Raw genomic sequence first — 25,166 nt, 5'->3', positions numbered from 1 at the left:
CATTCATTTGCGCAATTCAAGCTAATTAAGAAAAATGTCATTGGAGTGTGATCTACTAATTATAAACGGTCTAGTTATTGATCCAGCTAATGATATTGACCAAATTCAGCTGGACATTGCAGTGAAGGATGGAAAAATATTGAATATATTTAAGCCAGGGGAGAATACTTATACTGCAAGTGAGATTTTTGATGCTTCAGGATGTTACCTCACTCCTGGGCTGATTGATGTCCATGTGCATTGTTATGAGCATGTGACATCACTTGGTATCAACCCTGATGATGCCTGTTTGTCACGTGGGGTAACTACAGTTGTTGATGCAGGCAGTGCAGGTCAGTTTGACCACAGACAAACCTTTCAAACTGGTTGCTACTTTTAAGAAATGATCAGTCATCTGAGACCTTAACAATCTGCCTTAAGGTATGATCGGAACACAGACAACATTGGGGGGAGCCCCAATTCTTCCAACCATTATGGACTCACAGATTGACATATTTCACTTAATTTCCAGGGTGTGGCACATTCCAAGGACTTCGGAAATTTATTATAGAGAGAAATCACACCAGAGTATTGGCTTTTCTCCATATCACATCACATGGACTGGCTGGAGCCGGATGCTCTGCGGATGGTAAATCTATTTTTATGACTTTGTCCAAATAGTGTTGATCCTCATTTAAAGATAATCAAATGGCACCACTTTTTATTTTAGCTGCTGGTGGAGAATTGGACTCGCTGAATCATTTGCAACTGGACGAATGTGTGAAGTGTATTGAAGACAACAAAGATGTCATTGTTGGAATCAAGATTAGATTGAGTGAAAGTATTTCAAACAATGGTGCAAATGAACAAGAGGCATATAGGTATTTATAGTCGCAGAAACACTCTCTTTAACCTGTTTACTACAATAGATTTATTGTACATTTACTACTTTTATATAGGAGAGCATTGATGGCATCAAAGGAAGCTAAAGTACCATTAATGGTACATCATACCATTTCCAGTATCCCTTTAGGTAATGATAACCATATTTTTTTTCACATTGTGACTATGTAAACTGTATTATAAAGGTCAGCCTTTCTCATAATTACTAGATTCTAATGTTCAACTCTCGTGTCCTGGAAATCTAAGAGCAGGCGACATCTACACTCACACCTTTCATGGCCATAAGAGCACCATAGCTGATCTTGATCGAAATAGCTTGCATCCAATTGTTCATAAGACAGCGAATCAAAATGGAATTTTGTTTGATGTTGGTCATGGGCAAGGTTCTTTCAGTTGGAAGGTTAGTTTTACTAGACTATTAGGAAATAATTATTACCTATTTACTGAAAGTGCCTCAAAAAGGAATTATGTTTTTAAGGTTGCTGATATTGCATCACATGAAGGATTTTATCCACATCTCATCAGCACAGATCTACACTTGTTAAGCGTTAATGGGCCAGCATATGATTTGGTAACAGTCATGTCAAAATTTTATCACCTTGGAATGAATATATATGATGTTATCAAAGCAGTTACATCACAAGCAGCAAATGCAATCGGCTGGGGCAACCGCATTGGCTCATTGAGCATTGGAGCGCTTGCAGACATCACAATCCTAAGGTTAATAACAGGAGAGTTTGCAATGGAGGACTGTGAGGGGAACAAGAGGACTTGTACAAGATTGTTTCAGCCTGTTGCTGTTTGGAAAGATGGTGTCAGCTTTCCTATAAAAGCCTATAGTGTTCAAACTGCTATGAAATTCCAATAGACACATACAATATTTATTTCGGTACATAGCAAATCACTACACTTTTTAGCATTGTATGAACACATCAGTTGTCAACTCTAACACAACAATCAGTTCCTGGGTAGTCAGGTAGTTCAAGTTTATATCTATCATGCAAAATGTTTGGTACAAATCTGCCTCCAATATAGTGATATTTCCCTTTGAATAATTTGGCACAAAGTTTAGGAGCTGTGAGAGAGATAAGAAAATCTGGCTGTAGACCATCTGGGGCACCTTTTTCCACATCCCAACCTAAAAGAAATGTTGAGGAAAGCTTAAAGCAAACATAGTTATGTATGCATGGTAGTAAACTTGGATGATTTTGACCAAATACAAGAATTTACCAGAGGGAACATCCACTGAACATAGAGGAACTGTAACATTTTTCAGTGTGTTGATAACACCACAAAATGGTTCTCTGATATTCCCTTTGAAACTGAAGCCAAATATTGCATCAACAATAAAACTATATGTTCCATCAATGTCTGAGGCTGCAGGAAGGTCTGTGATAAATGGTATGTCCATCATGGTACATTGCGTGACAAGGTTTTTATACAGCTGTTTGTCAGTTCTCTTAGGATAAAATATTGATGGGTTATAGCCCTGAAATAATGAAATATATAGGTTAATGTTGTCATGGCAGTATTATATGTTCTATATCTAAACAGATCAATTAAGGTGCTGATTAATGACCCAATTTACAGATTAATTGCATCTAATTATTAACCAAATACAGTATTTAACCCTACTTACAAACATTTTTAAGTGTCTAGCTGCAACCAAACCATCTCCTCCATTATTTCCAGGACCACAACAAACTAAAACAGCACTGGGTTTTCCAAGTGTGTTAGGATAAGCTTTGGTAAGTGCAAGAGCAACACTAAAACCAGCCAGTTCCATCAATTGATCAACGCTGAATGCAAACTCATTAAAAAGCTCCTGGTCAATTTTTTGCGCTTCTTCTTGTGTTAAGAACTTCATTGTTCTTGTTTGAATGAAACGAAGACAAGAACTGCGAGTTAAGCTGAAATGTTTTCTATAAATTAATCGCGCAAACATAAAGACAATGATTTCGGAAGTCCTGTTGAAATAAACATACGACGTTTGACCTCTGTGTAAAAAGCCCTGTGCCAATACGGGTTTTAAGATCAAAGTTTTAACTTTATTTAGTTTATTATTTTATGATATATCCTTTATAACTCCTGCCATTATTCTTTAAAATGGTTTACGTTTAGTGACTCTTGTTTCTCTACGAACATCTGTCTTTTCATCTGGTTTTGTTGGAGAGATTAAATTATATTACCGGAGTTTTATCCTACTCACTGGAGGAAGTTGTCGAAATTTTAAAAGATGTTATAAACAGTTTGTTTTGAACTGAAATTTTGACTTTTGAAAAATTATTGTTCTTGTTTATTTTCACAAGAATATTAGAATCATGAGTGAAAATCAATGGGTAGGCTTTCCCTTGTTTTCTGAAAACGTTAGTGTCTCAAATATAAAAAAAAGTTGATCTTCTCGTCTGTTGCTCATAATATTGTCTGATGGCAGTGCTGCAAACTGTTGACTTTAACGTTCATGTTCTGTTCATTTTTGTCTTTCTAGAAAAAACCCAAAGATATAGGAGGGGAACTGCAGTGGAAACATGGTTTAATTTGGCGTGATATATATTTTCAGGTGAATAACTATATAATAAAATACTCGTGCTAATACTAACCTAATCTGGATATTATTACTATGAAGAGTATTGGCATGATTTAACATTCACGATATTTTATTTTCAATATCCATATCTTTTATTTTTTAAATCACTTGAATTTGAAAAATTGTTGAGATTACATATATTCTCTAATGTTTCATTTCCCTCTCTTCCAACTCATTTACCTCCTAAACAGGAGGACCACATTAAAGACACATTTCCACATTTTCCCCAAGGTTTCTGCCAACACTATTTATCTCTATCCACGAAGCAGGAAAGATAAAAACCAGGTCCTATCTAAAATATCCCTGACGCAGGTACAACATGCTTTTCATATATATTAATCTAACAACAATATTCACTGTGACAATATGAGCTCTTAACAACTGTCAAGTGTAAAATATAATCCATTTTTGTGTCCTAATTAGGTTGATGAAGTGAGTGAAACTGAAAGAAAATTTTCAAAAAGATGCTTTAAAATAGTTTTGAAAACAGGAGCTGTTGAGCAGTTTAAATGTCCTGCAAAAGAGCTGGTGAGAGAAACACATGTATACATTTATCTTATTCCAAACTAATTTGATGACATAAATGAGTGAGTGATTTGTGTTTTAGGGTGGTTTAAATATTCAACAATGGATTGACAACTTGAGACATGCTGTGAAATTTTGGATTGATCGAGAAAAACAAAAGCAATATGGACGTCCACGAAGGGTAAATACAACTAGGTTATTGCTTCCATTCTAGATGAGTCAGAATTATCCTTTAAAAAAAGTCTGTAGTTGGACACATTGACTAATCAGAAGAATAGGATTGTTTCCTAACTCTAGCTTACATTTGTTTTAAAAAACTTTTGCTCATGCAGGTGACCTTGGAGGGTCCAGATGAAGCATTGGAAAGGTAAGACACTTAAGATGGAGAGCTTGAAGATTTCTTATTTAATACAGAAATGATGTGAATTTGTTTCAACAATTGTTTCAGCCTGGATGGTGAAAAACATCGTGTATTTTTTACATTATGGAATGGTGAAATGACAGGTCTTCTTGTCAGTGACACTTCAACATTTACTGACATACACACACGCTTGTTCTCCCTCGCTTGTCAGCCAAGCAAATGTTCCGTTTGTAAAATACGTCATCAGTCATGTGGCCTCTGGGCGGTAGACACGACAGGGACAGGTACACTAATTATTGAGATATATGTCATCTCTCCTAAGATAGACAGCTCACGTTACATCAGGACACAAACGGAATAGTTTCGTCAGTTTTTTGTATCTCTGGGTTCATTGTATCCATAATTTTAAAACAGGGAGACGTGTTGGAAAAGACGAATCTCTGCGCGCTCTGGATAAAGAAGGAAATTGCTTGTTTGTCATGGAGCACCATCAGAAACTTCTCGTTGTTCATTTCACTGATTTTTCTTACGAAGTTCTTCCGGTTCTGGCTACAATAACGGCCAAAGAGGTTAGTTTGGGAACGAATCCTCCACAACAGACCGTCAAGCAATGATGGATTCAGTTAAGAGAAAGCCGACTTTTTAAATAGAGCAGCTTTCTATAGCATCGATGACTCCTATTATTAGATCGACACTAATATGTTTCTTTTCAGATATTGAAACTTGAAGTAATCGCTTCAAAACTAAACGAGTTGAGTTGCTTCGATCCAGGACTGTTTTTACATTATGAGAGTGGCGATGGTTAGTAGAATTACCATCGAGTCGTTTACAGTGTGTCGTTTACTAAAGCTCACTTAATTCCATATATATCTTTTTTTCAGAACTGCAGTTTTGTATGAATGACAATCCAGTTAGTTATCAGAAGGATGGTGAGTTTGCGTTGCTTCATTCGTGCAAGCACCAAGGCTGTTCTCGTATCGAACTCTAGACTGTAGTATAGACTAGGTTGATGTACTGTGGTTGAAATTTGTGGAATTCTGAAGTAAGATTCTATCGTGAGAATGTTTTTAATTCTCTTTTCTCAAACTCTCAGGCAAGATTGTTGCAAGAAGCAAGTTGATTCCAAGAAACAGCGTGAAAAAATCCGATCATGAAAAAATAGCTGAAATACGATGGAAGCTGGTCAGTGAGTGATCCGTTTGAATTGACAATGTGGAAGAGTTTTACACAACCGGCCCCTGATAATTGAATTAGTTCTTGCTTCAAATTTTTTGTAGTACTTGACGCACTATCAAAGAAAGAAAGTTAGTGATTGGTTAACAGAAACACGCGCTGATCAACTGAAGAAATCTTGCAAGACGGATGAAGAATTGTGTTTTTATGATGATCATTTTGCTTTGAATAATGACTTGATGCATCCTCGTCTCCAGGATTGGCAAAGATTCACTGATGATGGTCGCCAGGGTGATATTGGTATCAGTGATAATATTGGTAACAGTGATGATATTGGTAACAGTGATGATATTGGTAACTGTGATGATATTGGTAACAGTGATGATATTGGTAACAGTGATGATATTGGTAACAGTGATATTGGTTATCACGTTGGTCATGATATTCGTAAAAGTGATGATGATATTCGTAAAAGTGATGATGATATTCGTAAAAGTGATGATGATATTCGTAAAAGTGATGATGATAATCGTAAAAGTGATGATGATATTCGTAAAAGTGATGATGATATTCGTAAAAGTGATGATGATAATCGTAAAAGTGATGATGATATTCGTAAAAGTGATGATGATATTCGTAAAAGTGATGACGATAATCGTAAAAGTGATGATGATAATCGTAAAAGTGATGATGATATTCGTAAAAGTGATGATAGTATTCGTAAAAATGATGATGATATTGGAAACGATGATATTCGTAATGGTGCAAACAACGAGATTTTGTCGGGTGAAAACGATATCCCAGGGGGTGAGGTTTCCCGGAATGGTACATGTACAGCGCAATACGATTGTGATGACAGAAATCAGAATGAAATAGAAAAGGCTGGCAATTTCGCTAAACAGAATGAAAATGATAGACCAATGTCAGACAATGCTGGTAGTGATTGTCTAGTTTCTCGGAATGCCACAATTACGGATTTATCTGATGATGCTAAGAATAACAATGATGCAATTAACTCGTTGGATGCAACTAATGAGAGCGCAAAATGCGACAATTTCTCCTGTCAGAACAGCTTGTTTACTGAGCCAAATGAAAACCAGACAGTCGTATGCCAGTCGATTGTCACAGTTGAACCTCAACCCAGTCTTGAGAGAATTGAATCAAACCACACTAAAGACAATCTTCATTCTGATATCAACCCAAGTCAATCCACCATTTCATGTGGCAAATTACTGCTTCCCTCAATATCAGAAGGGTTACTGTTTCAAAAAGAACATCAACCAAACCATTCTCATGCAAGTGATATCGGGATACGTCGGTCGTTGTCGGATTCAAATATACGTTACTCGTTCACAGACACTAGCGCACGTGACAGTCACACACAAGCATGTGATAGACAGCTCATTTCACGTGTCAGATGCAGCGCGTCGGAATCGGAGTTCCTAGATGAACACGAAGTTCTACGAGTTATCGACGTGCATCCACCGATTGACTCCGATGAGGACCCTGATGTTCCCGGGAAATGTGGAGAAACTGATATATGTAAATTCACTGGACCAACATGGACATTTGCTAAACGGGTTGAAGAATGTGTAGGGAAGATTCTGAGGGTAAAAAATGACAGTGCCGAAGTTGAAAGACTAATTTTTAACGATTTATGCAAAGTTCTTTACGAGTTGCTTGAACATGGGTTAAAGAAAAGCTTTCTTGGTATTTCTCTCTTTTCTATTGGTACAAACGTGTGGAGTATTTGTCAAACTGTTTGTAAGGTAACTTCATTTATCACCGCGTTTTTTATTCTTGTATATTTTACACTGATAGCTGTACATTTTGTATTAACAAAAATTTTGTTTTTAGATTACATCTGTTGGTCTTAAGGAGATGGAAAGAATCAAGGAAGACGGCATTGAACAGAAGTTTCGCATGTTTATCTACGAATGTATTCAACACGAACTTCTCAGTCGATGGTTTGAGGTTTTGTCCAGTGAAGATGTTCAAAAGAAAATAATGAAGTTTTATGAACCTAGCGCAGTGGTTTTGGAACCAGAATATTCAAAAGCAATGGAACATTTGAAGATACATTTGGATGGACTGCTTGCTCTGAAGTTAGAAGGACTGACTACTCGTCAATTGAAGAAGGAAAGCTCTTTCTTGCTTAGTTTTGAGTAGTTTAGGCTTTAGACTAGTGTTTAGAAGCATATGTATGCATCCCTCGTATCAAGATTCATAGTCAGAGTGAAGATTTTCTACGTCAGAGTGAAGATTTTCTACGTCAGAGTGAAGATTTTCTACGTCAGAGTGAAGATATTTCATATCAATTGATAAGATAGAGTCCAAGATAGAGTCCACACAAAACCAGTCACAGTCGAGAAATTTTAATGATGTTTATGAAGCTGGAATAACCAACCTTCATTAGATTTTAAGATTCCTTTTTAGAGTTGCTAAATGTTTACATGTCATTTGCTAGATTTCAATGTTATTTTTGATAAGCAAATGTATATAAAAGTTTGTGAATATTTTAATTTTCCTATTAATCACTTCTTTTCAAACTTATATAAAAATAAACACAGCTCTCCAAACTCTTCTTAATAACGTCATAATTGGCCTTAGTTCCTTTTCATTCATTTTAATTAATGTTTTCGTTCGTCGTTTTGATGTTAAATAGAATTGTTTTCAACAATTAGCCTCATCAGTGAATCACGCGTTCTTGTATGTAGGGAGCTAAAAAAATTTTTTGATTTATCAAAAATATGAATCTTCTATTTGCTATCTTCATCTTTGTTGGCCTGGTTTCCGTCTCTTCTTTACCATTGGAGAAACGAGGTAAGAAGACAGTTTGCTTTCAGAAATTTTGCTGCTAGACCTTCGGGAATGAAAATAAAATATATGATAAAGATCTTGATTTTCAAATATTGGTAACTCAAAGCTCGTCCAATTCCACTATCCAGATAACGATCCCAACTTTGTGAAATCGTACAGCCGTTGTGAAATCGTAAGTTTGCGTATATGAATTGCTTTTTGTATTTGCAGATGCGACGAAGAACGAGATGATGTTTGAAGGAGATATGATAATGCCAGTGGAGGAAGTGGAGAGGGCGATACATGGCGAAGATTTGGATTCTTCCCCAGGGAGAACTCGAAAAGCGAGAAGAAATCGACTCTGGCCAAACGGTGTCGTGCCCTACGTGTTCAGCAGCAGCGTCAGTAAGTCAAAAATTACTTGAGATAATATATAACAAAACTATAGAAATAGCATGCTGCCTATGTGCGATTAAAGTTTGCCAACCGACAGGATTCATAGTAGAAAAATTAGACTACTGTTATATGAATGTCACATCTTTGCAATCTAGGAGATCAACGATGAGATCTTTTTTAATTTTTCTGTATCTGGTGTATTTGATTATTGAAGTTGAAGTATGGTAAATGACTTGGCTCTGTCTCGGTCTTGTAGAGAATCCAGTTCTAAACCTTGTTGGTTTAAAAGGTCCAACTGAGAACGCTATCCGTGGCGCTATGAAAGAATGGGAAGAGAAGACATGTATCAGATTTGTTCCAAGAACCAATCAAGCATCTTATGTTGAGTTTATTGATGGCGGCTTCGGAAAGTAAGATTTAGCTGTGGATTCATTGGCCCTGACGCTTCTCCTGAAAGTTCTTTATAATTTCCATGTCTTAAGTCTTGACTATGAGTGGAAAGAATGTCTGGTTCTTCTGCCCAATATTAGCCTGAGGACGAGTATATAGCTGCTAAATTTTCAATTCTTTTTTGTAGATGTTATTCTCATGTTGGTCGTGTTGGAGGCAAACAGTCCATCTCTCTCGGGTTTGGCTGTTTCACACACGGTGTGGCTGTTCATGAGATTGGTCACGCGTTAGGATTTTACCACGAGCAGAGTCGACCTGATCGAGATAATTACGTTGAAATACTCTGGGATAACATCAAAGAAGGTAGGTTTTGGTTTGGATTTTATCATCGGCGAGAGAGCGGTCCCGATAGAAATGATTTTAGGATATTTAGGAAAACATCATAAAAGGTAAGACAAGTTGCAAACTTGTTTATTTATTCTTATTTATCAGTTCTTCTGATGCTTTAAATCTCAATGTTAAAGACGGCACTGTTGCAAAAGATACTTATAACTTAACTTGGAAAACTTTAGGTACATGTTAGGACAATCTTTCATAACTTTTGTTTACTTTCTAGACAATAAATTCAACTTTAATAGATATGGACGATCAACAATCGACAATCTCGGTGTCGAATATGACTACGGATCAATAATGCATTATGGGCAGAGAGATTTTGCTAAATGGCCTTGGCAAACCACAATCAGACCTAAAAAAGCTGGTGTTTCTATTGGACAGAGAAAAAGACTGAGCGTTCTTGATGCTAAACAAGCTAATCTCTTGTATAGTTGTTAGTCAAGGTAAAAGACAGCTATTCTTCTCTTTATCTACTGGCATGCAAGTGTACTTATCGTCAGTATTAAGACAACTAAACAAAGATGATTTCTTTTTTAGGTTTTGCTCGGAAATTTCTGCAGCTTGTGACTTGTGAGATCTAGATTGTAAAGTTATATATGAATAAAATATCTCATCAATCTAAAATCTATTTCAATTTGTGACTTCTTCAACACAGCTTTACCCGATACGTCAGATTCTTTTTAAAGCTGTTTTCAACTGGAACAACGTCTGTCTTACATTGTCATTCAAAATACAATTTCCTGCATGCAAATTATTTGTGTTTTATTTATCTTGATAAAATACTGTATGAATATTTTCCACAGTTCATTAGGTACCACCGGCTGTGTTCTTCAATACATCACAACCAAAACATTTGAAGAACGTCAATTCTCAGCTTTGTAAAGATTTCAAACCACTTAGAGTCACAACAGATGATCTCTGATCATTCTTTGTATCTCTGAAGTAAACTTATCATCGCTTGTAATATTTTGAACGGAATCATTTTACAAAGTATTGAATTCAAGTCAAGATTCAAGGCAATGACAAACCATATTGACGGAAGATTATCAATCAACTCACAACAGCAAACTCAATACAAATAAAAAGAGGTAGGAATGTGATCTTAATGATCTTATTGAAGCACAACGTAGAAAAGTAAAGCTTGCTGAGTCGTGGTATTGGTATAGAAAAGGTTTATAGATCTTGGTGTTTTACACAATGCAAACAATTTACTCTGCTTTTATGTTTCTATTTTCTAGATATTCTTCTGAGACGTTCTTTGTATGAGGTGGACATGCTGTTTGAAATTTTTATTCTAATATTATCAACCACAATCCTTGTTCTTTACTTAACGAAACCCTCAAGACCACCCGGATTCCCTCCTGGTCCAGCAACGCTCCCTCTTATTGGCAACCTACATTACCTGGGAACTAAACTACACCTGCATTTGAACACACTAAGATCAATATACGGACCTGTATACAGTATCTTCTTAGGTCATACCCCGATCGTTGTGATCAGCAGTATTACGGAGGCACGGGAGGCAATTCTCCGACAACGGGATACTTTCTCCGGAAGACCATACCCCGGTGATTTGCCTTATGGTTGCCAATTGGTTGGCGATCAAGGGAGAAATATTGGCTTCGGAGATGTTACACCAGAATGGAGACAGCAAAGAAAGATTGCTGAGTCAGCTCTCAAATCTTTCTTCGGTAAAACAATGGAGGATCACGTGACTACAGAGGTTGAGAAACTTGTCAAGAGATTGCGATCACGCGTGGGAAAATCGTTGGAGATTGGGCCCGAGATTGATTTAGCAATACTGAACGTAATATGTTGCTTACTGTTTGGAGTCCATTACGAACCAGAAGACGACGAGTTTCAACGTATAGTATATTTTAATACCTGCTTCACTGAGGGTCTAAAGCCCGGTCAACTGGTGGATGTTTTCCCGTGGTTAGCAAATTTCCCGTTGACCAGTCTCCGGAAATTGAGACACGCAGTTGCTATAAGAGATGAGATCTTAGACACGAAATATGTCGAGCATAAAGCGACATTTGACGAGAATAATATACGCGATTTGACGGATGCAATTCTAAAAGCGGAGCGTGAGCTTTTGGATTCAGAAAACGACTTGAAAACCTCGCTGACTGAAAATCATTTAAAAGCCATATTAGCTGACTGTTTCATTGCCGGGTTTAAGACTACTGCGACGAATCTCCGATGGGTTTTTGTATACCTTCTCAATAACCCTGAGGTTCAGAACCGTATACACAAGGAAATTTCTACCTTCTCCAAACCACCGGGTTTAAAAGATCGACAAGCAGTTCCATATCTTCAAGCTACTCTGAACGAGGTATTGAGGTGTGCCAGCCCAGTTCCAATTCCTATTCCACATCGGGTCACTTGTGACACGACACTGTGTGGTTACAATATCCCTAAAGATACCACAGTGTTCCTAAATCTTTGGGGAATGAACCACGATCCTGATTGGTGGAGTGAACCGTTTGAATTTAAACCAGAACGGTTTTTTAACGCTGAAGGGGAATATGATCCACCATCAGCTAGTCGATGTAGCTATATTCCATTCTCGGCCGGAAGAAGAGTCTGTCTGGGGGAAGGTCTATCTAATGCCATACAATACCTATTTGTCAGCAGTCTACTGCACGAGTTCACATTTGAAGTTCCCGTGGGATCTGAGCCACCAGACACTGAAGAACTTACAACAGCGGTGTTGGAACCAAAACCATTTCAGGTCGTCCTCAAAGAAAAATAAAACCTCCGGTTCTCGGGGCTCGAAAGACTCTCCGTTGGATGGAAGAGACTGCTATATCCATAATCTAAATTTATCTTTTTTCAATAAATGCATCCTTACGATAAGTCTTTTATACTCAGGCTCCCTGCTTCGCGGAATGACGTATTTATCGCAAGGATGTCATGCAGTAGCTTATAGATTTATTGATTTTAAGCATTTAAAAATGTAGTGGGAAGTCCACATCTACATCACTGAACTGTTAAGTCTGTAAAATCCTTTCGAACATCATGATATATAATTATAATATATTCTCGAATGGAGTGTTGATAATAAAGTGATATTTAAATAGTTTTACACGAAGATATTTTATTTGTCAAATTGCATTGCCACCAGTCGAACCACGACCACAAACGACGCTCTGAATAACAACGAGTGTCACCGTTCAAGTATTCGTAAAGAACTTGGCGTCATTCGTGATACCTGTATACAAAAACTAAAATTTGTTTCCTCGTCAGCGTTTGACGAAAGAAGAAGATATCTACGTAAGGTAAGAGTTCACTTTTGTCATGTTGTACCTATGCAGCGTCAACTATGTTATATATGCTTGTTTCGTTTCCACACATGCGTTAGAAGATGCAGTGAAATCGTCCAGTTTACCTGAGAGATAACGTTTAAAGTTTCAACAAATTAGGAAATATATTTCAATTTTCAGGTGTTTCTTTTCTTTCTTTTCTTTTTCTTCCCTTGTCATGCCAAGAATCCTGACAGGCAAATAAGGGGATGGTTTAAGAAAAACGTCGTTTAGTATGTAAATATTTAGTTGATTATCCTCCATGATGTAAATTTGTTTTTGGGAAAGCTTTTTTCCCGTTATAACGCGGGCCATAATCAGTGGAACAGCTCAAGAGTAATTTAATAATATTTTAATTATGTTTTTCTAGGATGGGAAGCGCACTCTCGGCTTGGAAAGAAGATCTAATTAATGCTTGTGACTATGTTATGGATCAGAAAATCGTAAAAATGCCTGAAGTTCTTCAAGACGAGCGCTTCATTCAATGGTGTTTATACGAACGATGGCGGACAAAGCGCAAAGGAGCTTCTAAATACGTCAGAATGCAATGCCCGTTGGCCAGCGTACAGCAGTTTTCAAAAGCGGGCCAAGATATCAGTGGTAATCCCAGAGCAGTCGATTTTGCTATATTCAACACCAGCAAAGAAGATCCTCAGGATATTAATAGTGTTCCTGCCGTGTGTGTTGAGCTCAGCCTTGCTAAGATGAAATCTGAGAATTCTTCTCAATTCCGTGAAAGATGCTTGAAAGATATCTTTAGACTGGCGTATCTGCGTCATCATTTCAAAACTGAGAAAGCTTATTTTGTTATGTAAGTATCAGAAATATAATTCCAGTTTTAGTAATATCGTGGCTGCATGCAGAGAGTCTGCAGAGATTTCGTTAGAATAATTTTCTTCGACTGATCTTTTGTGCTGTAGGTTTGGAACTGAGAACCAACTCTTTCAAGTCACGGAATCGCTGAAAGCATTGAAGAGTAAAGAGAGCAAATTAAAATGGAAAGATTTAGAGGAACTTGGGGCCTTGAAAGAGTTACGAAAGAGTATGGATTGCACGTGTCAATCATGTGGACGCTTGGAAATGTCATGCCTCAAAAGCGTGGTTCCAAAATTAAAGATCGTTCATGAGAGAGTGGTTATGCACAAGGCTTACTGGTGCAAGATTTGGGAAGTTGACGCACCCCCCAAGAGATAGAAGCTTGTTCAGATTATCCGTCTCTTTGTTAAATTTACCATCAAAAACTTTTAATAATAGTTTTTATCTAATTTTTCACTGATTAAGTAAACCGTGGAATTCAAGTTGTTTTCTTGTATTATCCAACTACTAGAAATTTTATTACCACATATACATACATATGTATATACTATATACGATACTCATGCATTATATACTGTGTGCAGTGAATCCACGTTAAACATTTTTTACAGTGTTACTGATGTATTAAACGAATTATTTGAAAAAATGTATATCTTAAAAGATCTAGATTGGTTCAAACTATTGGTATTTATATAAAATGAATAAGAGTAATATTTTGCATGCAATTACTTTGTACTACTTTAGTAATAAATGGAGCTAAACTATGTGAAGACAAATGTAAAAGTTAAAGGTTTTTATGTAGTTCTTATGTCATGAATTGTGCGATGAGCGGTATGATCAAAACGAGATATTTCAAAGCTGGTTTACAAGCCCCACTATCCCAATCACGTTTCTCATTGAAATCTTCTACACTCCAGGTGAAACTTCTACAACTTTCCATTCCTTTTGGTGCAGGATTTTGGCGAGACTCGACTTCATTTACCACCAAGGCCATGCCTTCCAACTGATGGGGTTCAATGTGACAATGCATGAACCAATATCCGGGGTTATCGGCGATAAATTCTATCACGACATAACCACCTGAGGGGACAATAACCGTATCCTTGCGCACGGTTCTGTTCAGCGCCTGAATACCAACAGGAGGCCTGTTTCCCTTCCATGTCGGGGCCCGCATACAGCGTGTTTCACAATCCAAATCTTGGGTCGCTCTCACGAGTCTTCCTTGAGAGTCATATTCACCATAACCAACTTTAACGACGTGAAAGCTGTGTCCATGTAAATGAATGGGATGGGAAAATCTAATATTGGTCCTTGCTGTACTCAGTGATGTAAACACAAATCTGTGGACAAACGAACGTATGAATATAGGTTAATCAAAAGAAGATAATTATATTAGTTAAATAATGATAACATCATGCAACAGGGTGTAATAATAATATGATGAAGCAGTTATTTCTTCTTTTTCACACGGGCAGAAGCGCTTCAAAACCTACCTTCCTTCCTTACTGGCTTTTCGTAAAACTTATCTCCAATCTCCACCATTTGTGTACACTGACAATCTTTCTTTTCGCAGGGTTTACTCACATTTGAACATAAACTCACATCTCTTTTATATTTTGGTTCTGTTTGTAGAGATATATTTGGAACAAGAAAATTTCGTCCGTTTACCGTGCTCGTCAGTTCCATACTGTCAAAACCAAAATTGAAGAAGAATGTTGCTTCATCCGCGCTCCATTCTGGTGTGAAAACAGGCAGTTCGTTTTGCTGTGTTGGTACCAACAGTACAAACTGGTCGACATTAACACATTTATAACCAGGTTCAGCTGGCCAGCTTTTAAAAGGACAGTTCACAATGGTGCATGGATATTGACTGGTACAATTAGTTGGTTTTGAAAAGTCATCGATATAGGCTCCTTCGATGGCTGTCATATTTACAGATCTTCCGTAGCTCAATGCTGCGATTGCATCATTCGTGTCTAACTTTTCATCTTTCACGAGGCTTGAGCAATTTACTTCCAAAGTTTCTGCTCTGATAAGAAAATCAGATCCATTTGTTTGATCAGCTTTTAACAAGAAATCATAACGTTCACCTGTGTTCACTATCAGGAAATCCGCAGAAATTGGTTCAATGAAAAAGCCATCTGTCGCAATAACACGCAGTTTATGACCTCCGATATAAAACTTGTAGGCATAATTCGCCTGAGCACCAATCAACCTAAAACGATATGTTTCTCCACGTCTTACGTAAAACGCGCTAAGTTTAGAGTTCTTAAAAGGTACTGTTTTATGTTTTCCAAGACCATTGATGATTCCAGACCAATAAGGAATTGGACCGACCTCGGCGTCGTCTGGTGAACATGTTGGCACGTACCTAAAAAAAACGTTTGTATGTATTGAACTGCCATTTTTAATCTGGTTTCGACGTGCATGTTGATGATTGTAAATTTTGATGAATAAATGAAATACTATATAACCTGGTACCATTACTTTATAACTCAGCGCATATACCATTACCCATGATACATATTTTTAAAACGGAAACCACGGTATAATAACTGTAAAATATTGTAGCTCTAAGGAATGCACCACAACACATCTCATAATTCTGTGCCTGCACTGCTTACCCTGAATTACGTCGTGTTGGGACCTCATCGACTGCCGTGTCTTCAAAGAAGCCTAGTGACGAATGGATTTGGACAAATAGATCTAGGGAAGATTCTCTCTGCCAGTCTATTAAAGATAGAGTGTGTTCTCCTGGTAGATCTTGAAACGAACCATAACCACTGTATGCTTCGGTCAGATTTTTCTCTTTAACTATGAGTGCTCCAAATAGACCATCAGTTCTTTGAGGACCGCTGTGAGAGTGATACCAAAAGGTTCCAGCTGGTGTTGCCTCAAAGATGTAACGAAAACTCGAACCAGCCTCGATAGGGCATTGTGTGATGAAGCCTACCCCATCCATCCAAGGTGTGTTTCTCTGATGCATACCATGCCAGTGGATTGATGTTTCTTCTGTGAACAAATTGTTGGTGACATCCACAACCACAGTAGCTCCCTCAGTAACTATTATGGTCGGTCCAGGAATTCTTTTATTCACACCGATAAATGATCGATAGCTTTTTCCATCCACAGTGTTAGGTTGTGTGCACTTGCTTGTATCATTGCAGGGTGACGTTCGACTATCTTTTAAAGTTGACTCAAGTTGCCCCGAATCGTTAACAAAAAAAACTCGACCACGAGTGCCTATTGGTGCGTCTTTCAGGTAGGCTGTGAATGTCTGGAAAGATCAAAATATGAAAGAACAAAACAATGACTTGTGATGAATAACTGCTTTATCAATACCACACTACATTCCATACTTCAGAAGTTACTTGGATCATTTGAAGAGACTTTAAAAAAGAAAAAACGGTCGGGCGAAATACTGGTACAACAAACCTGAAAATGTTCAATATTCAGTTTAAAATAGCAAATGGACTTGCTGCATTCACAAACAGTTCTTCCGTCCTTGTCGTCATCACCACCGCATATGTAATCTGGGGTGTCTTGACTATAACTGTACTGGAAACCAACCAACGTTAAAACAATGATAGAAAGCCAAGAATGATACATCTTTGATCGCATCAGGAAGTTGAGCGATGATACGTTCAGCAGCTCGGAACTGTTATAAATAAATGAGTTTTCAGAGAAGCATGATAGATGAACGATTTTTTTACCTTTAGATACGTTTTTAATATAAAATTGACTTGTTGATAGTTGCTTATATGCCCGTTGTGATTGTACAGTACAATGTCCTATAGAAACAGCTGCGTTATCTACATTATTTCATAGTGTGTATGTTTTACGACGGTGATGTTGGGTGCATGGGGTGTTTTATTTAAATTCGTCTACAAGTTTATAAGAACTTAAAATATTCACGCGGTACTTCAGTTCAGATTCCAATATCTTAATTTCTATTTAAACAATATATCAAAATGATTATGTTATTGCCGCTGTGTTTATATAGGTCGCTAAATACGCATTTTCTGAACTTTTTATTAAATGGCAGACTGGCAGTTATAACAGAATCTTGTGTGAGCAAACTGGAATGACTTCAAAGTTGTATATGATTATAAGGAAATTACGATCAACGACGCGCTTGCAAAAAAAAATCAAAGAAACACCACAGGCTTCTCAAACGCAATGCCTAACTGCATGGTGGCCGCCTACGACAGCGTTCCTGCTTTTACGACGCCTTCAAGCATATGAGGCATTTTCACAATTGAAATATTTGTATTAGTATTCAAAAGTGCAGCATGATTGATATCTCGTAAATAGCTTTCAATATTTCAAGAAAAATAGGGATTTTATGTTTTACGACGCGCCCAGTTTGACGACGCGCTTGCAGATCAAAAGCAATATCTCAAAAGGCCATGTAAAACAACTTGTGTTCCCAGTGTGGCCATTCTTTATAGGCGTTTTCGAATGAGGCGGCTCTGGCTCAACGATATGAAAGCAGCTGCGACGCGAGAGTTGTTTTATAACTACAGGCTACAGTAGGAGCTGGTCATCAAATATTGATACCACGATCGAAACGTTTATACGACTATCTACTATCGTCATGCATCATGACCTTAACGTATACAATTATTTAATTCAACAGAACCCAGATTTGTAAAATACCTACACTTTATAACACATGCCAGTCTTTACCTTGTTAATACTTTTTATCTTTGGTGTGATCTCCGAGGCACTTTACTAGAGCTTGTATTTTTTCCCTGGTTGAACCTTCCTCAGCAATATCTGGAATATACTCAAGCACAAAAGAGAGACTCGGAAGTTGTGACTCAAACACGCATTATAACCACCTTATTAGCTATTGTTTGAAATGCATTAGACGCGACCAAAATGCAAAGTATAAACTAGTCCTTACCAGTAGGAACAATTCCTGGAAACTTGGCAATCAGGCCTGAAAATGGCATCCTTTCGCCAACCTCTAATTGTTGGTGGTGTAGAAAAAAGGCCATTGGCAAATTTCCCAGAATTATTCTATTATTGAACATTTCGCATGCATTTTAAATACGCTGACTTTACTTGCATTTTAAACTGATGATTCCACGTGAAAGGAGAGATTAAACTCCTTGTGATTAGATTGTTTAGACGGCTGTTTAGATAACCCTCAATGAGACACAAGGTTATAAAGACCGAAGTATATTATGTGCAGATAAACAAAGTTTCAACTTTACAACTCTCCACTCCTCATTGGGGCATTGTGGCAGAAAAAGACTGTAAAAAGAGCAAGAAGAGCTTAGAGCCTTAAAAGAGTTAAGAAAGAGTATGCATTGCACGTGTCAATCATGTGGACGCTTGGAAATGTCATGCCTCAAAAGCGTGGTTCCAAAATTAAAGATCGTTCACGAGAGAGTGGTTATGCACAAGGCTTACTGGTGCAAGATTTGGGAAGTTGACGCACCGCCCAAGAGATAGAAGCTTTTTCAGATTATCCGTCTCTTTGTTAAATTTACAATCAAAAACTTTTAATAATAGTTTTTTTCTAATTTTTCACAGATTAAGTAAACCGTCGAATTCAAGTTGTTTTCTTGTATATATATATACGAATCATTTCAGAAAAATGTGTATCTTAAAAGATCTAGATTTGTTCAAACTATTAGTATTTATGATATAAAATGAATAAGAGTAATATTTTGCATGCAATTACTTTGTACTACTTTAATAATAAATGGAGCTAAACTATGTCAAGACAAGTGTAAAAGTTAAAGGTTTTTATGTAGTTCTTATGTCAAAAATTGTGCGATGAGCGGAATGATCAAAACCAGATATTTCAAAGCAGGTTTACAAGCGCTACTAACCCAATTACGTTTCTCATTGAAATCTTCCACACTCCAGGTGAAACTTCTACAACTTTCCATTCCTTTTGGTGCAGGATTTTGACGAGACTCGACTTCATTTACCACCAAGGCCATGCCTTCCAACTGATGAGGTTCAATGTGACAATGCATGAACCAATATCCGGGGTTATCGGCGATAAATTCTATCACGACATAACCACCTGAGGGGACGATAACCGTATCCTTGCGCACGGTTCTGTTCAGCGCCTGAATACCAGCAGGAGGCTTGTTTTCCTTCCATGTCGGGGCCCGCGTACAGGGTGTTTCACAATCCAAATCTTGGGTCGCTCTCACGAGTCTTCCAGAGTCATATTCACCATAACCAACTTTAACGACGTGAAAGCTGTGTCCATGTAAATGAATGGGATGGGAAAATCTGCTGTTGTTTGCTGCACTCAAGGATGAAAACACAAATCTGTAGACATAAAAATAATATAGGTTTGGAAGGGATTTTGAAAACTTCAAAAACAAGGTGTTATATTGCATCAAATAATAAGTTTTTCACACGGGCAGAAGCGCTTCAAAACCTACCTTACTGGCTTTTTGTAAAACTTATCTCCAATCTCCACCATTTGTGTACACTGACAATCTTTCTTTTCGCAGGGTTTACTCACATTTGAACATAAACTCACATCTCTTTTATATTTTGGTTCTGTTTGTAGCGATATATTTGGGACAAGAAAATTTCGTCCGTTTACCGTGCTCGTCAGTTCTATACTGTCAAAACCAAAATTGAAGAAGAATGTTGCTTCATCCGCGCTCCATTCTGATGTGAAAACAGGCAGTTCGTTTTTCTGTGTTGGTACCAACAGTACAAACTGGTCGACATTAACACATTTATAACCAGGTTCAGCGGACCAGGTTTTAAAGGGACAGTTCACAATGGTGCATGGATTTTGACTGGTACAATTAGTTGGTTTTGAAAAGTCATCGATATAGGCTCCTTCGATGGCTGTCATATTTACAGATCTTCCGTAGCTCAATGCTGCGATTGCGTCATTCGTGTCTAACTTTTCATCTCTCACGAGACTTGAGCAATTCACTTCCAAGGTTTCTGCTCTGATAAGAAAATCAGATCCACTTGTTTGATCAGCTTTTAACAAGAAATCATAACGTTCACCTGTGTTCACTATCAGAAAATCCGCAGAAATTGGTTCGATGAAAAACCCATCTGTCGCAATAACACGCAGTTTATGCCCTCCGATATAAAACTTGTAAGCATAATTCGCCTGAGCACCAATCAACCTAAAACGATATGTTTTTCCACGGCTCACGTAAAACTCGCTAAGTTTAGAGTTCTTAAAAGGTACAGTTTTATGTTTTCCAAGACCATTGATGATTCCAGACCAATAAGGAACTGGACCGACCTCAGCTGCGTCTTGTGAACATGTCGACATGTACCTAAAAAAAACGTTTCTCTGTATTGAAATGCCATTTTTAAAAGTGATTATAACTTAATGCGTCAGGCATTACGCAAGATATACAGTTTTGACACACACTACCTGTAAAATACTGTCCACTACCCTTACCTTGAATTACGTCGTGTTGGAACCTCATCGACTGCCGTGTCTTCAAAGTAGCCTAGTGACGAATGGATTTGGACAAATAGATCTAGGGAAGATTCTCTCTGCCAGTCCATTAAAGATAGAGTGTGTTGTCCTGGTAGATCTTGAAACGAACCATAACCACTGTATGCTTCGGTCAGATTTTTCTCTTTAACTATGAGTGCTCCAAATAGACCATCAGTTCTTTGGGGACCGCTGTGGGAGTGATACCAAAAGGTTCCAGCGGGTGTTGCCTCAAAGATGTAACGAAAACTCGAACCAGCCTCGATAGGGCATTGTGTGATGAAGCCTACTCCATCCATCCAAGGTGTGTTTCTCTGATGCATACCATGCCAGTGGATTGATGTTTCTTCTGTGAACAAATTGTTGGTGACATCCACAACCACAGTAGCTCCCTCAGGAACTATTATGGTCGGTCCAGGAATTCTTTTATTCACACCGATAAATGATCGATAGCTTTTTCCATCTACAGTGTTAGCTTGTGTGCACTTGCTTGTATCATTACAGGGTGACGTTGGACTATCTTCTAAAGTTGATTCAAGTTGCCCCGAATCGTTAACAAAAAAAACTCGACCACGAGTGCCTATTGGTGCGTCTTTCAGGTAGGCTGTGAATGTCTGGAAAGATCAAAATATGAAAGAACAAAACAAATTAAACAATGACTTGTGATGAATAACTGCTTTATCAATATCTGACTACATTGAATTACTTGGATCATATGAAGAGACTTTAAAAAAGTAAAAATGGTCGGGCGAAATACTGGTACGTCTAACCTGAAAGTGTTCAATATTCAGTTTAAAATAGCAAATGGACTCGCTGCATTCCGCTTCAGATTTTCCATCCTTGTCGTCCTCACCACCGCATAAATAATCTGGAGTGTCTTGACCATAACTGTACTGAAGACCAACCAACAATAAAACAATGATAGAAAGCCAAGAATGATACATCTTTGATCGCATCAGGAAGTTGAACGATGTTTTCAATGGATACGTTCAGCAGCTCGGAACTGTTACAAATAAATGATGTTATACCTTCATCTCTTACTTCAAAAGCTAGTGCGACTTCAATGTTGATATATCAATGTTGATATATAGTTGCTTATACTTTATGCCTGTTGTGATTGTGCAATTTCATAGAAACACTGCGTGATTTTCATTATTTCATAGAAATAGTGTGTATTTCGGCGGTGAATCCCGTGATGTTGTGTGGAGTGTTACACAAATAACAAATGTTTGAGGGAGATGCAAATATTTTAATTTATATTCAAACAATAGATTAAAATGATTATGTTATTGCGGCCTGTGTTATATAGATCGCTAAATACGAATTCCCTGGACTTTTTATCAAATGGCTGTTATATGACAGCCTTGAGGGAGCACGGCTATGTGCAGGGACGATTTCAAAATTGCTTATATAATGCAGTTTACGATTTACGACGCCGTCGACCAGCCAATGCAGCTCAATGACGCGCTTGCAAAACAAAGAAACATCACAGGCGTCTCAAGTCTGTATGACTGGTGTATATGACTGGTGGCCCAACTACAGCGTTGCTATTCTGACGCCTTCGTGTGAGACATTCTCACAATTGAAATGTTTGTATGATTATTCAGAAGTCTACTATGATTAATTTAGCTTTAAATATTTCAAGCAAAATAGGGTTGTATGATTTATGTTTTACGACGCGCTCAACTCGACGACGCGCTGCAAAAAAAAATATCTCAAAACGCTATACGCATAACAATTAATCAGTCTTGTGTTCCCATTTTTTAGGCGTTTTCGAATGAGGCATTAATTTTTCCAGCGCTTGGCTGAACAACAAGAAAGCAGCTGCAACGCGAGAGTTGCTTTGTAACGTATTGGAACTGCAGCTGCATGGACATTGGAGTTTTCTAAAACAATCGCGAAACGTTTATGCTGCCGGCGATTATTCAAAAGTCCAGCATGATTAATCTCTCGTAACTTATTTCAAACAAAACATGCAGAACTGAAATAATACTGCTGGCAGTATGCCGCGGCCGATGATGTTTTACTTGAGTCAAAAAAACGTCGACAGAGCGTTGGGTGATGACGTTCAACTCAAGGAGCTCTTTGTTCTTTTTCCTCAGTTTCAGATTAAAGTATGGTCTACTCACTTCAAACTTCTTCACATTACTCTATCAACAATAATAACTCAGCGTACGATACTACTGTTCTGAATTAAACTGCATGTTTTTATATAACGCGTCATGCATCATGACCTAACTGCGTATACAAAGAAGCTATAAATTAATAAAATAGATATACACTTGATAATACATGCAGGTCTTTACCTTGTTAATACTTTTTTATCTTTTTTTTTGGTGTGATCTCCGAAACACTTTACTAGAGCTCGTATTTTTTCCTCGTTGCAACTTGGGTGGAACCTTCCCCACGCAGTGATATCTATGAAATAAACTCAAACAGTAAGACTCGGAAGTTGTGACTCATGTAATCATTATCTATTGTTTGAAATGCATAAGACGCGACGCAACGATTCCTGGAAACTTGCAATCAGACCTGGAAATGGCAGCCTTGAGCCAACATCTTGTAGCTAGTGTAAATTGCTGCAAAGATGAAGATTTAAAGTCCAACTTTAGCTATAGAATGTAAAAGCCAGAGAATTCGGATTGAAGAATCACATCAGAATATCAGTGTTATTCGTGAACATTGAAATAAAGCATGTATGCATTGCTCTCGACAGCGCTGAATAATCAGTAGGAATTAAGAGAGGATTGATAATTATGAGCGAGTACCAGTCGACGGAAGTCGCTTACATCAATGTTTCCCTAGAAACGACCACGCAATACAAAGAATACTAATCCAAGAATTAAATCTCGGTGGAAACTTTCGTTTTAGTACACACTATTCTTGCAGCACTATTTTACGCTGTGCTCTCCAAAACTTTCAAACAGCTAATAATTGTCTAGCTAGAATTATTACGGTTAATTTTTACAAACCAACAGTGAATAGAGGATAGTTCAGCCGTAACACTGATGATACTGATAGTATTGTATTATTATTCAAAAGTGCAGCATGATTGATATCTCGTATATAGCTAAAGTTATACTATAGCTTTCAATATTTCAAGAAAAATAGGGATTTTATGTTTTGCGACGCACCCAGTTTGACGACGCGCTTGCAGATCAAAAGCAATATCTCAAAAGGCCATGTATAACAACTTGTGTTCCTAGTGTGGCCATTCTCTATAGGCGTTTTCGAATGAGGCGGCTCTGGCTCAACGGTATGAAAGCAGCTGAAACGCGAGAGTTGTTTTATAACTACAGGCTACAATAGCAGCTGGTCATCAAATATTGATACCACGATCGAAACGTTTATACGACTGACTATCTACTATCGTCATGCATCATGACCTTAACGTATACAATTATATTTAATTCAACAGAACCTAGATTTGTAAAATACCTACACTTTATAACACATGCCGGTCTTTACCTTGTTAATACTTTTTTTATCTTTGGTGTGATCTCCGAGGCACTTTACTAGAGCTCGTATTCTTTCCCTGGTTGAACCTTCCTCAGCAATATCTGAAATATACTCAAGCACAAAAGAGAGACTCGGAAGTTGTGACTCAAACACGCGTTATAACCACCTTATTATCTATTGTTTGAAATGCATTTGACGCGACCAAAATGCAAAGTATAAACTAGTCCTTACCAGTAGGAACAATTCCTGGAAACTTGGCAATCAGGCCTGAAAATGGCATCCTTTCGCCAACCTCTAATTGTTGGTGGTGTAGAAAAAAAGCCATTGGCGAATTTTTTATTTTCCAGAATTAAGCTATTATTGAACATTTTGCATGCATTTTAAATACGCTGACTTTTACTTGCATTTTAAACTGATGATTCCATGTGAAAGGAGAGATTAAACTCCCTGTGGCTGTGATTAGATTGTTTAGACGGCTGCTTAGATAACCTGCAATGAGACACAAGGTTAAAAGACCGAAGTATATTAGCCTATGTGCAGATAAACAAAGTTTCAACTTTACAACTCTCCCTCCTCATTGGGGGATTGTGGCAGAAGAGCCTAGACGGCTAGAGCCATGCATAA

General features: G+C 37.7%; 8 protein-coding genes across 8 annotated transcripts; 5 read left to right on the top strand and 3 right to left on the bottom strand.

The window, feature by feature from the left end:
* Nucleotides 1-22: 22 nt before the first annotated feature.
* Nucleotides 23-1,757, top strand: LOC114525284 (deacetylase Oant_2987-like). The gene is made up of 6 exons (XM_028546532.1): nucleotides 23-332; nucleotides 512-628; nucleotides 710-860; nucleotides 939-1,012; nucleotides 1,092-1,282; nucleotides 1,361-1,757. The coding sequence occupies exons 1-6, from the start codon at nucleotides 35-37 to the stop codon at nucleotides 1,748-1,750; spliced, it is 1,221 nt and encodes a 406-aa protein (XP_028402333.1). The 5' UTR covers nucleotides 23-34; the 3' UTR covers nucleotides 1,751-1,757.
* A 37-nt stretch (nucleotides 1,758-1,794) lies between these two features.
* Nucleotides 1,795-2,944, bottom strand: LOC114525286 (NAD(P)H-hydrate epimerase-like). The gene is made up of 3 exons (XM_028546534.1): nucleotides 2,522-2,944; nucleotides 2,113-2,371; nucleotides 1,795-2,020 (listed from the first exon to the last, which is right to left on the bottom strand). Exons 1-3 carry the CDS (start codon nucleotides 2,825-2,827, stop codon nucleotides 1,815-1,817), a joined length of 771 nt encoding a protein of 256 aa, XP_028402335.1. The 5' UTR covers nucleotides 2,828-2,944; the 3' UTR covers nucleotides 1,795-1,814.
* A 60-nt stretch (nucleotides 2,945-3,004) lies between these two features.
* Nucleotides 3,005-8,088, top strand: LOC114525283. The gene is made up of 13 exons (XM_028546531.1): nucleotides 3,005-3,221; nucleotides 3,371-3,442; nucleotides 3,701-3,781; nucleotides 3,893-3,997; nucleotides 4,077-4,175; nucleotides 4,327-4,361; nucleotides 4,443-4,639; nucleotides 4,770-4,924; nucleotides 5,069-5,156; nucleotides 5,237-5,284; nucleotides 5,449-5,537; nucleotides 5,633-7,297; nucleotides 7,386-8,088. The coding sequence occupies exons 1-13, from the start codon at nucleotides 3,204-3,206 to the stop codon at nucleotides 7,695-7,697; spliced, it is 2,964 nt and encodes a 987-aa protein (XP_028402332.1). The 5' UTR covers nucleotides 3,005-3,203; the 3' UTR covers nucleotides 7,698-8,088.
* A 115-nt stretch (nucleotides 8,089-8,203) lies between these two features.
* LOC114525285 (zinc metalloproteinase nas-15-like) lies at nucleotides 8,204-10,125 on the top strand. The gene is made up of 6 exons (XM_028546533.1): nucleotides 8,204-8,351; nucleotides 8,559-8,732; nucleotides 8,980-9,133; nucleotides 9,301-9,476; nucleotides 9,730-9,952; nucleotides 10,047-10,125. The coding sequence occupies exons 1-5, from the start codon at nucleotides 8,279-8,281 to the stop codon at nucleotides 9,945-9,947; spliced, it is 795 nt and encodes a 264-aa protein (XP_028402334.1). The 5' UTR covers nucleotides 8,204-8,278; the 3' UTR covers nucleotides 9,948-9,952; nucleotides 10,047-10,125.
* Nucleotides 10,126-10,309: 184 nt separating this feature from the next.
* On the top strand, nucleotides 10,310-12,526 carry LOC114525429 (steroid 17-alpha-hydroxylase/17,20 lyase-like). The gene is made up of 2 exons (XM_028546762.1): nucleotides 10,310-10,597; nucleotides 10,748-12,526. Exon 2 carries the CDS (start codon nucleotides 10,783-10,785, stop codon nucleotides 12,262-12,264), a length of 1,482 nt encoding a protein of 493 aa, XP_028402563.1. The 5' UTR covers nucleotides 10,310-10,597; nucleotides 10,748-10,782; the 3' UTR covers nucleotides 12,265-12,526.
* A 149-nt stretch (nucleotides 12,527-12,675) lies between these two features.
* On the top strand, nucleotides 12,676-14,114 carry LOC114525423. Its single transcript, XM_028546757.1, has 3 exons — nucleotides 12,676-12,790; nucleotides 13,185-13,625; nucleotides 13,735-14,114. The coding sequence occupies exons 2-3, from the start codon at nucleotides 13,186-13,188 to the stop codon at nucleotides 14,006-14,008; spliced, it is 714 nt and encodes a 237-aa protein (XP_028402558.1). The 5' UTR covers nucleotides 12,676-12,790; nucleotide 13,185; the 3' UTR covers nucleotides 14,009-14,114.
* A 280-nt stretch (nucleotides 14,115-14,394) lies between these two features.
* LOC114525421 (laccase-4-like) lies at nucleotides 14,395-18,429 on the bottom strand. Its single transcript, XM_028546754.1, has 5 exons — nucleotides 18,320-18,429; nucleotides 17,066-17,288; nucleotides 16,255-16,907; nucleotides 15,132-16,001; nucleotides 14,395-14,970 (listed from the first exon to the last, which is right to left on the bottom strand). Exons 2-5 carry the CDS (start codon nucleotides 17,249-17,251, stop codon nucleotides 14,436-14,438), a joined length of 2,244 nt encoding a protein of 747 aa, XP_028402555.1. The 5' UTR covers nucleotides 17,252-17,288; nucleotides 18,320-18,429; the 3' UTR covers nucleotides 14,395-14,435.
* Nucleotides 18,430-19,198: 769 nt separating this feature from the next.
* LOC114525422 (laccase-2-like) lies at nucleotides 19,199-24,663 on the bottom strand. Its single transcript, XM_028546756.1, has 6 exons — nucleotides 24,552-24,663; nucleotides 23,390-23,501; nucleotides 21,854-22,086; nucleotides 21,045-21,697; nucleotides 20,047-20,916; nucleotides 19,199-19,930 (listed from the first exon to the last, which is right to left on the bottom strand). Exons 3-6 carry the CDS (start codon nucleotides 22,037-22,039, stop codon nucleotides 19,402-19,404), a joined length of 2,238 nt encoding a protein of 745 aa, XP_028402557.1. The 5' UTR covers nucleotides 22,040-22,086; nucleotides 23,390-23,501; nucleotides 24,552-24,663; the 3' UTR covers nucleotides 19,199-19,401.
* Nucleotides 24,664-25,166: the final 503 nt, after the last annotated feature.

Source organism: Dendronephthya gigantea, unplaced genomic scaffold, assembly GCF_004324835.1.
Source record: "Dendronephthya gigantea isolate DGI-Jeju-01 unplaced genomic scaffold, DenGig_1.0 000034F, whole genome shotgun sequence".
NCBI lineage: Eukaryota > Metazoa > Cnidaria > Anthozoa > Malacalcyonacea > Nephtheidae > Dendronephthya > Dendronephthya gigantea.
The sequence above is the reverse complement of the archived record's forward strand: the minus strand, read 5'-3'. Positions and strand labels throughout refer to the sequence as shown.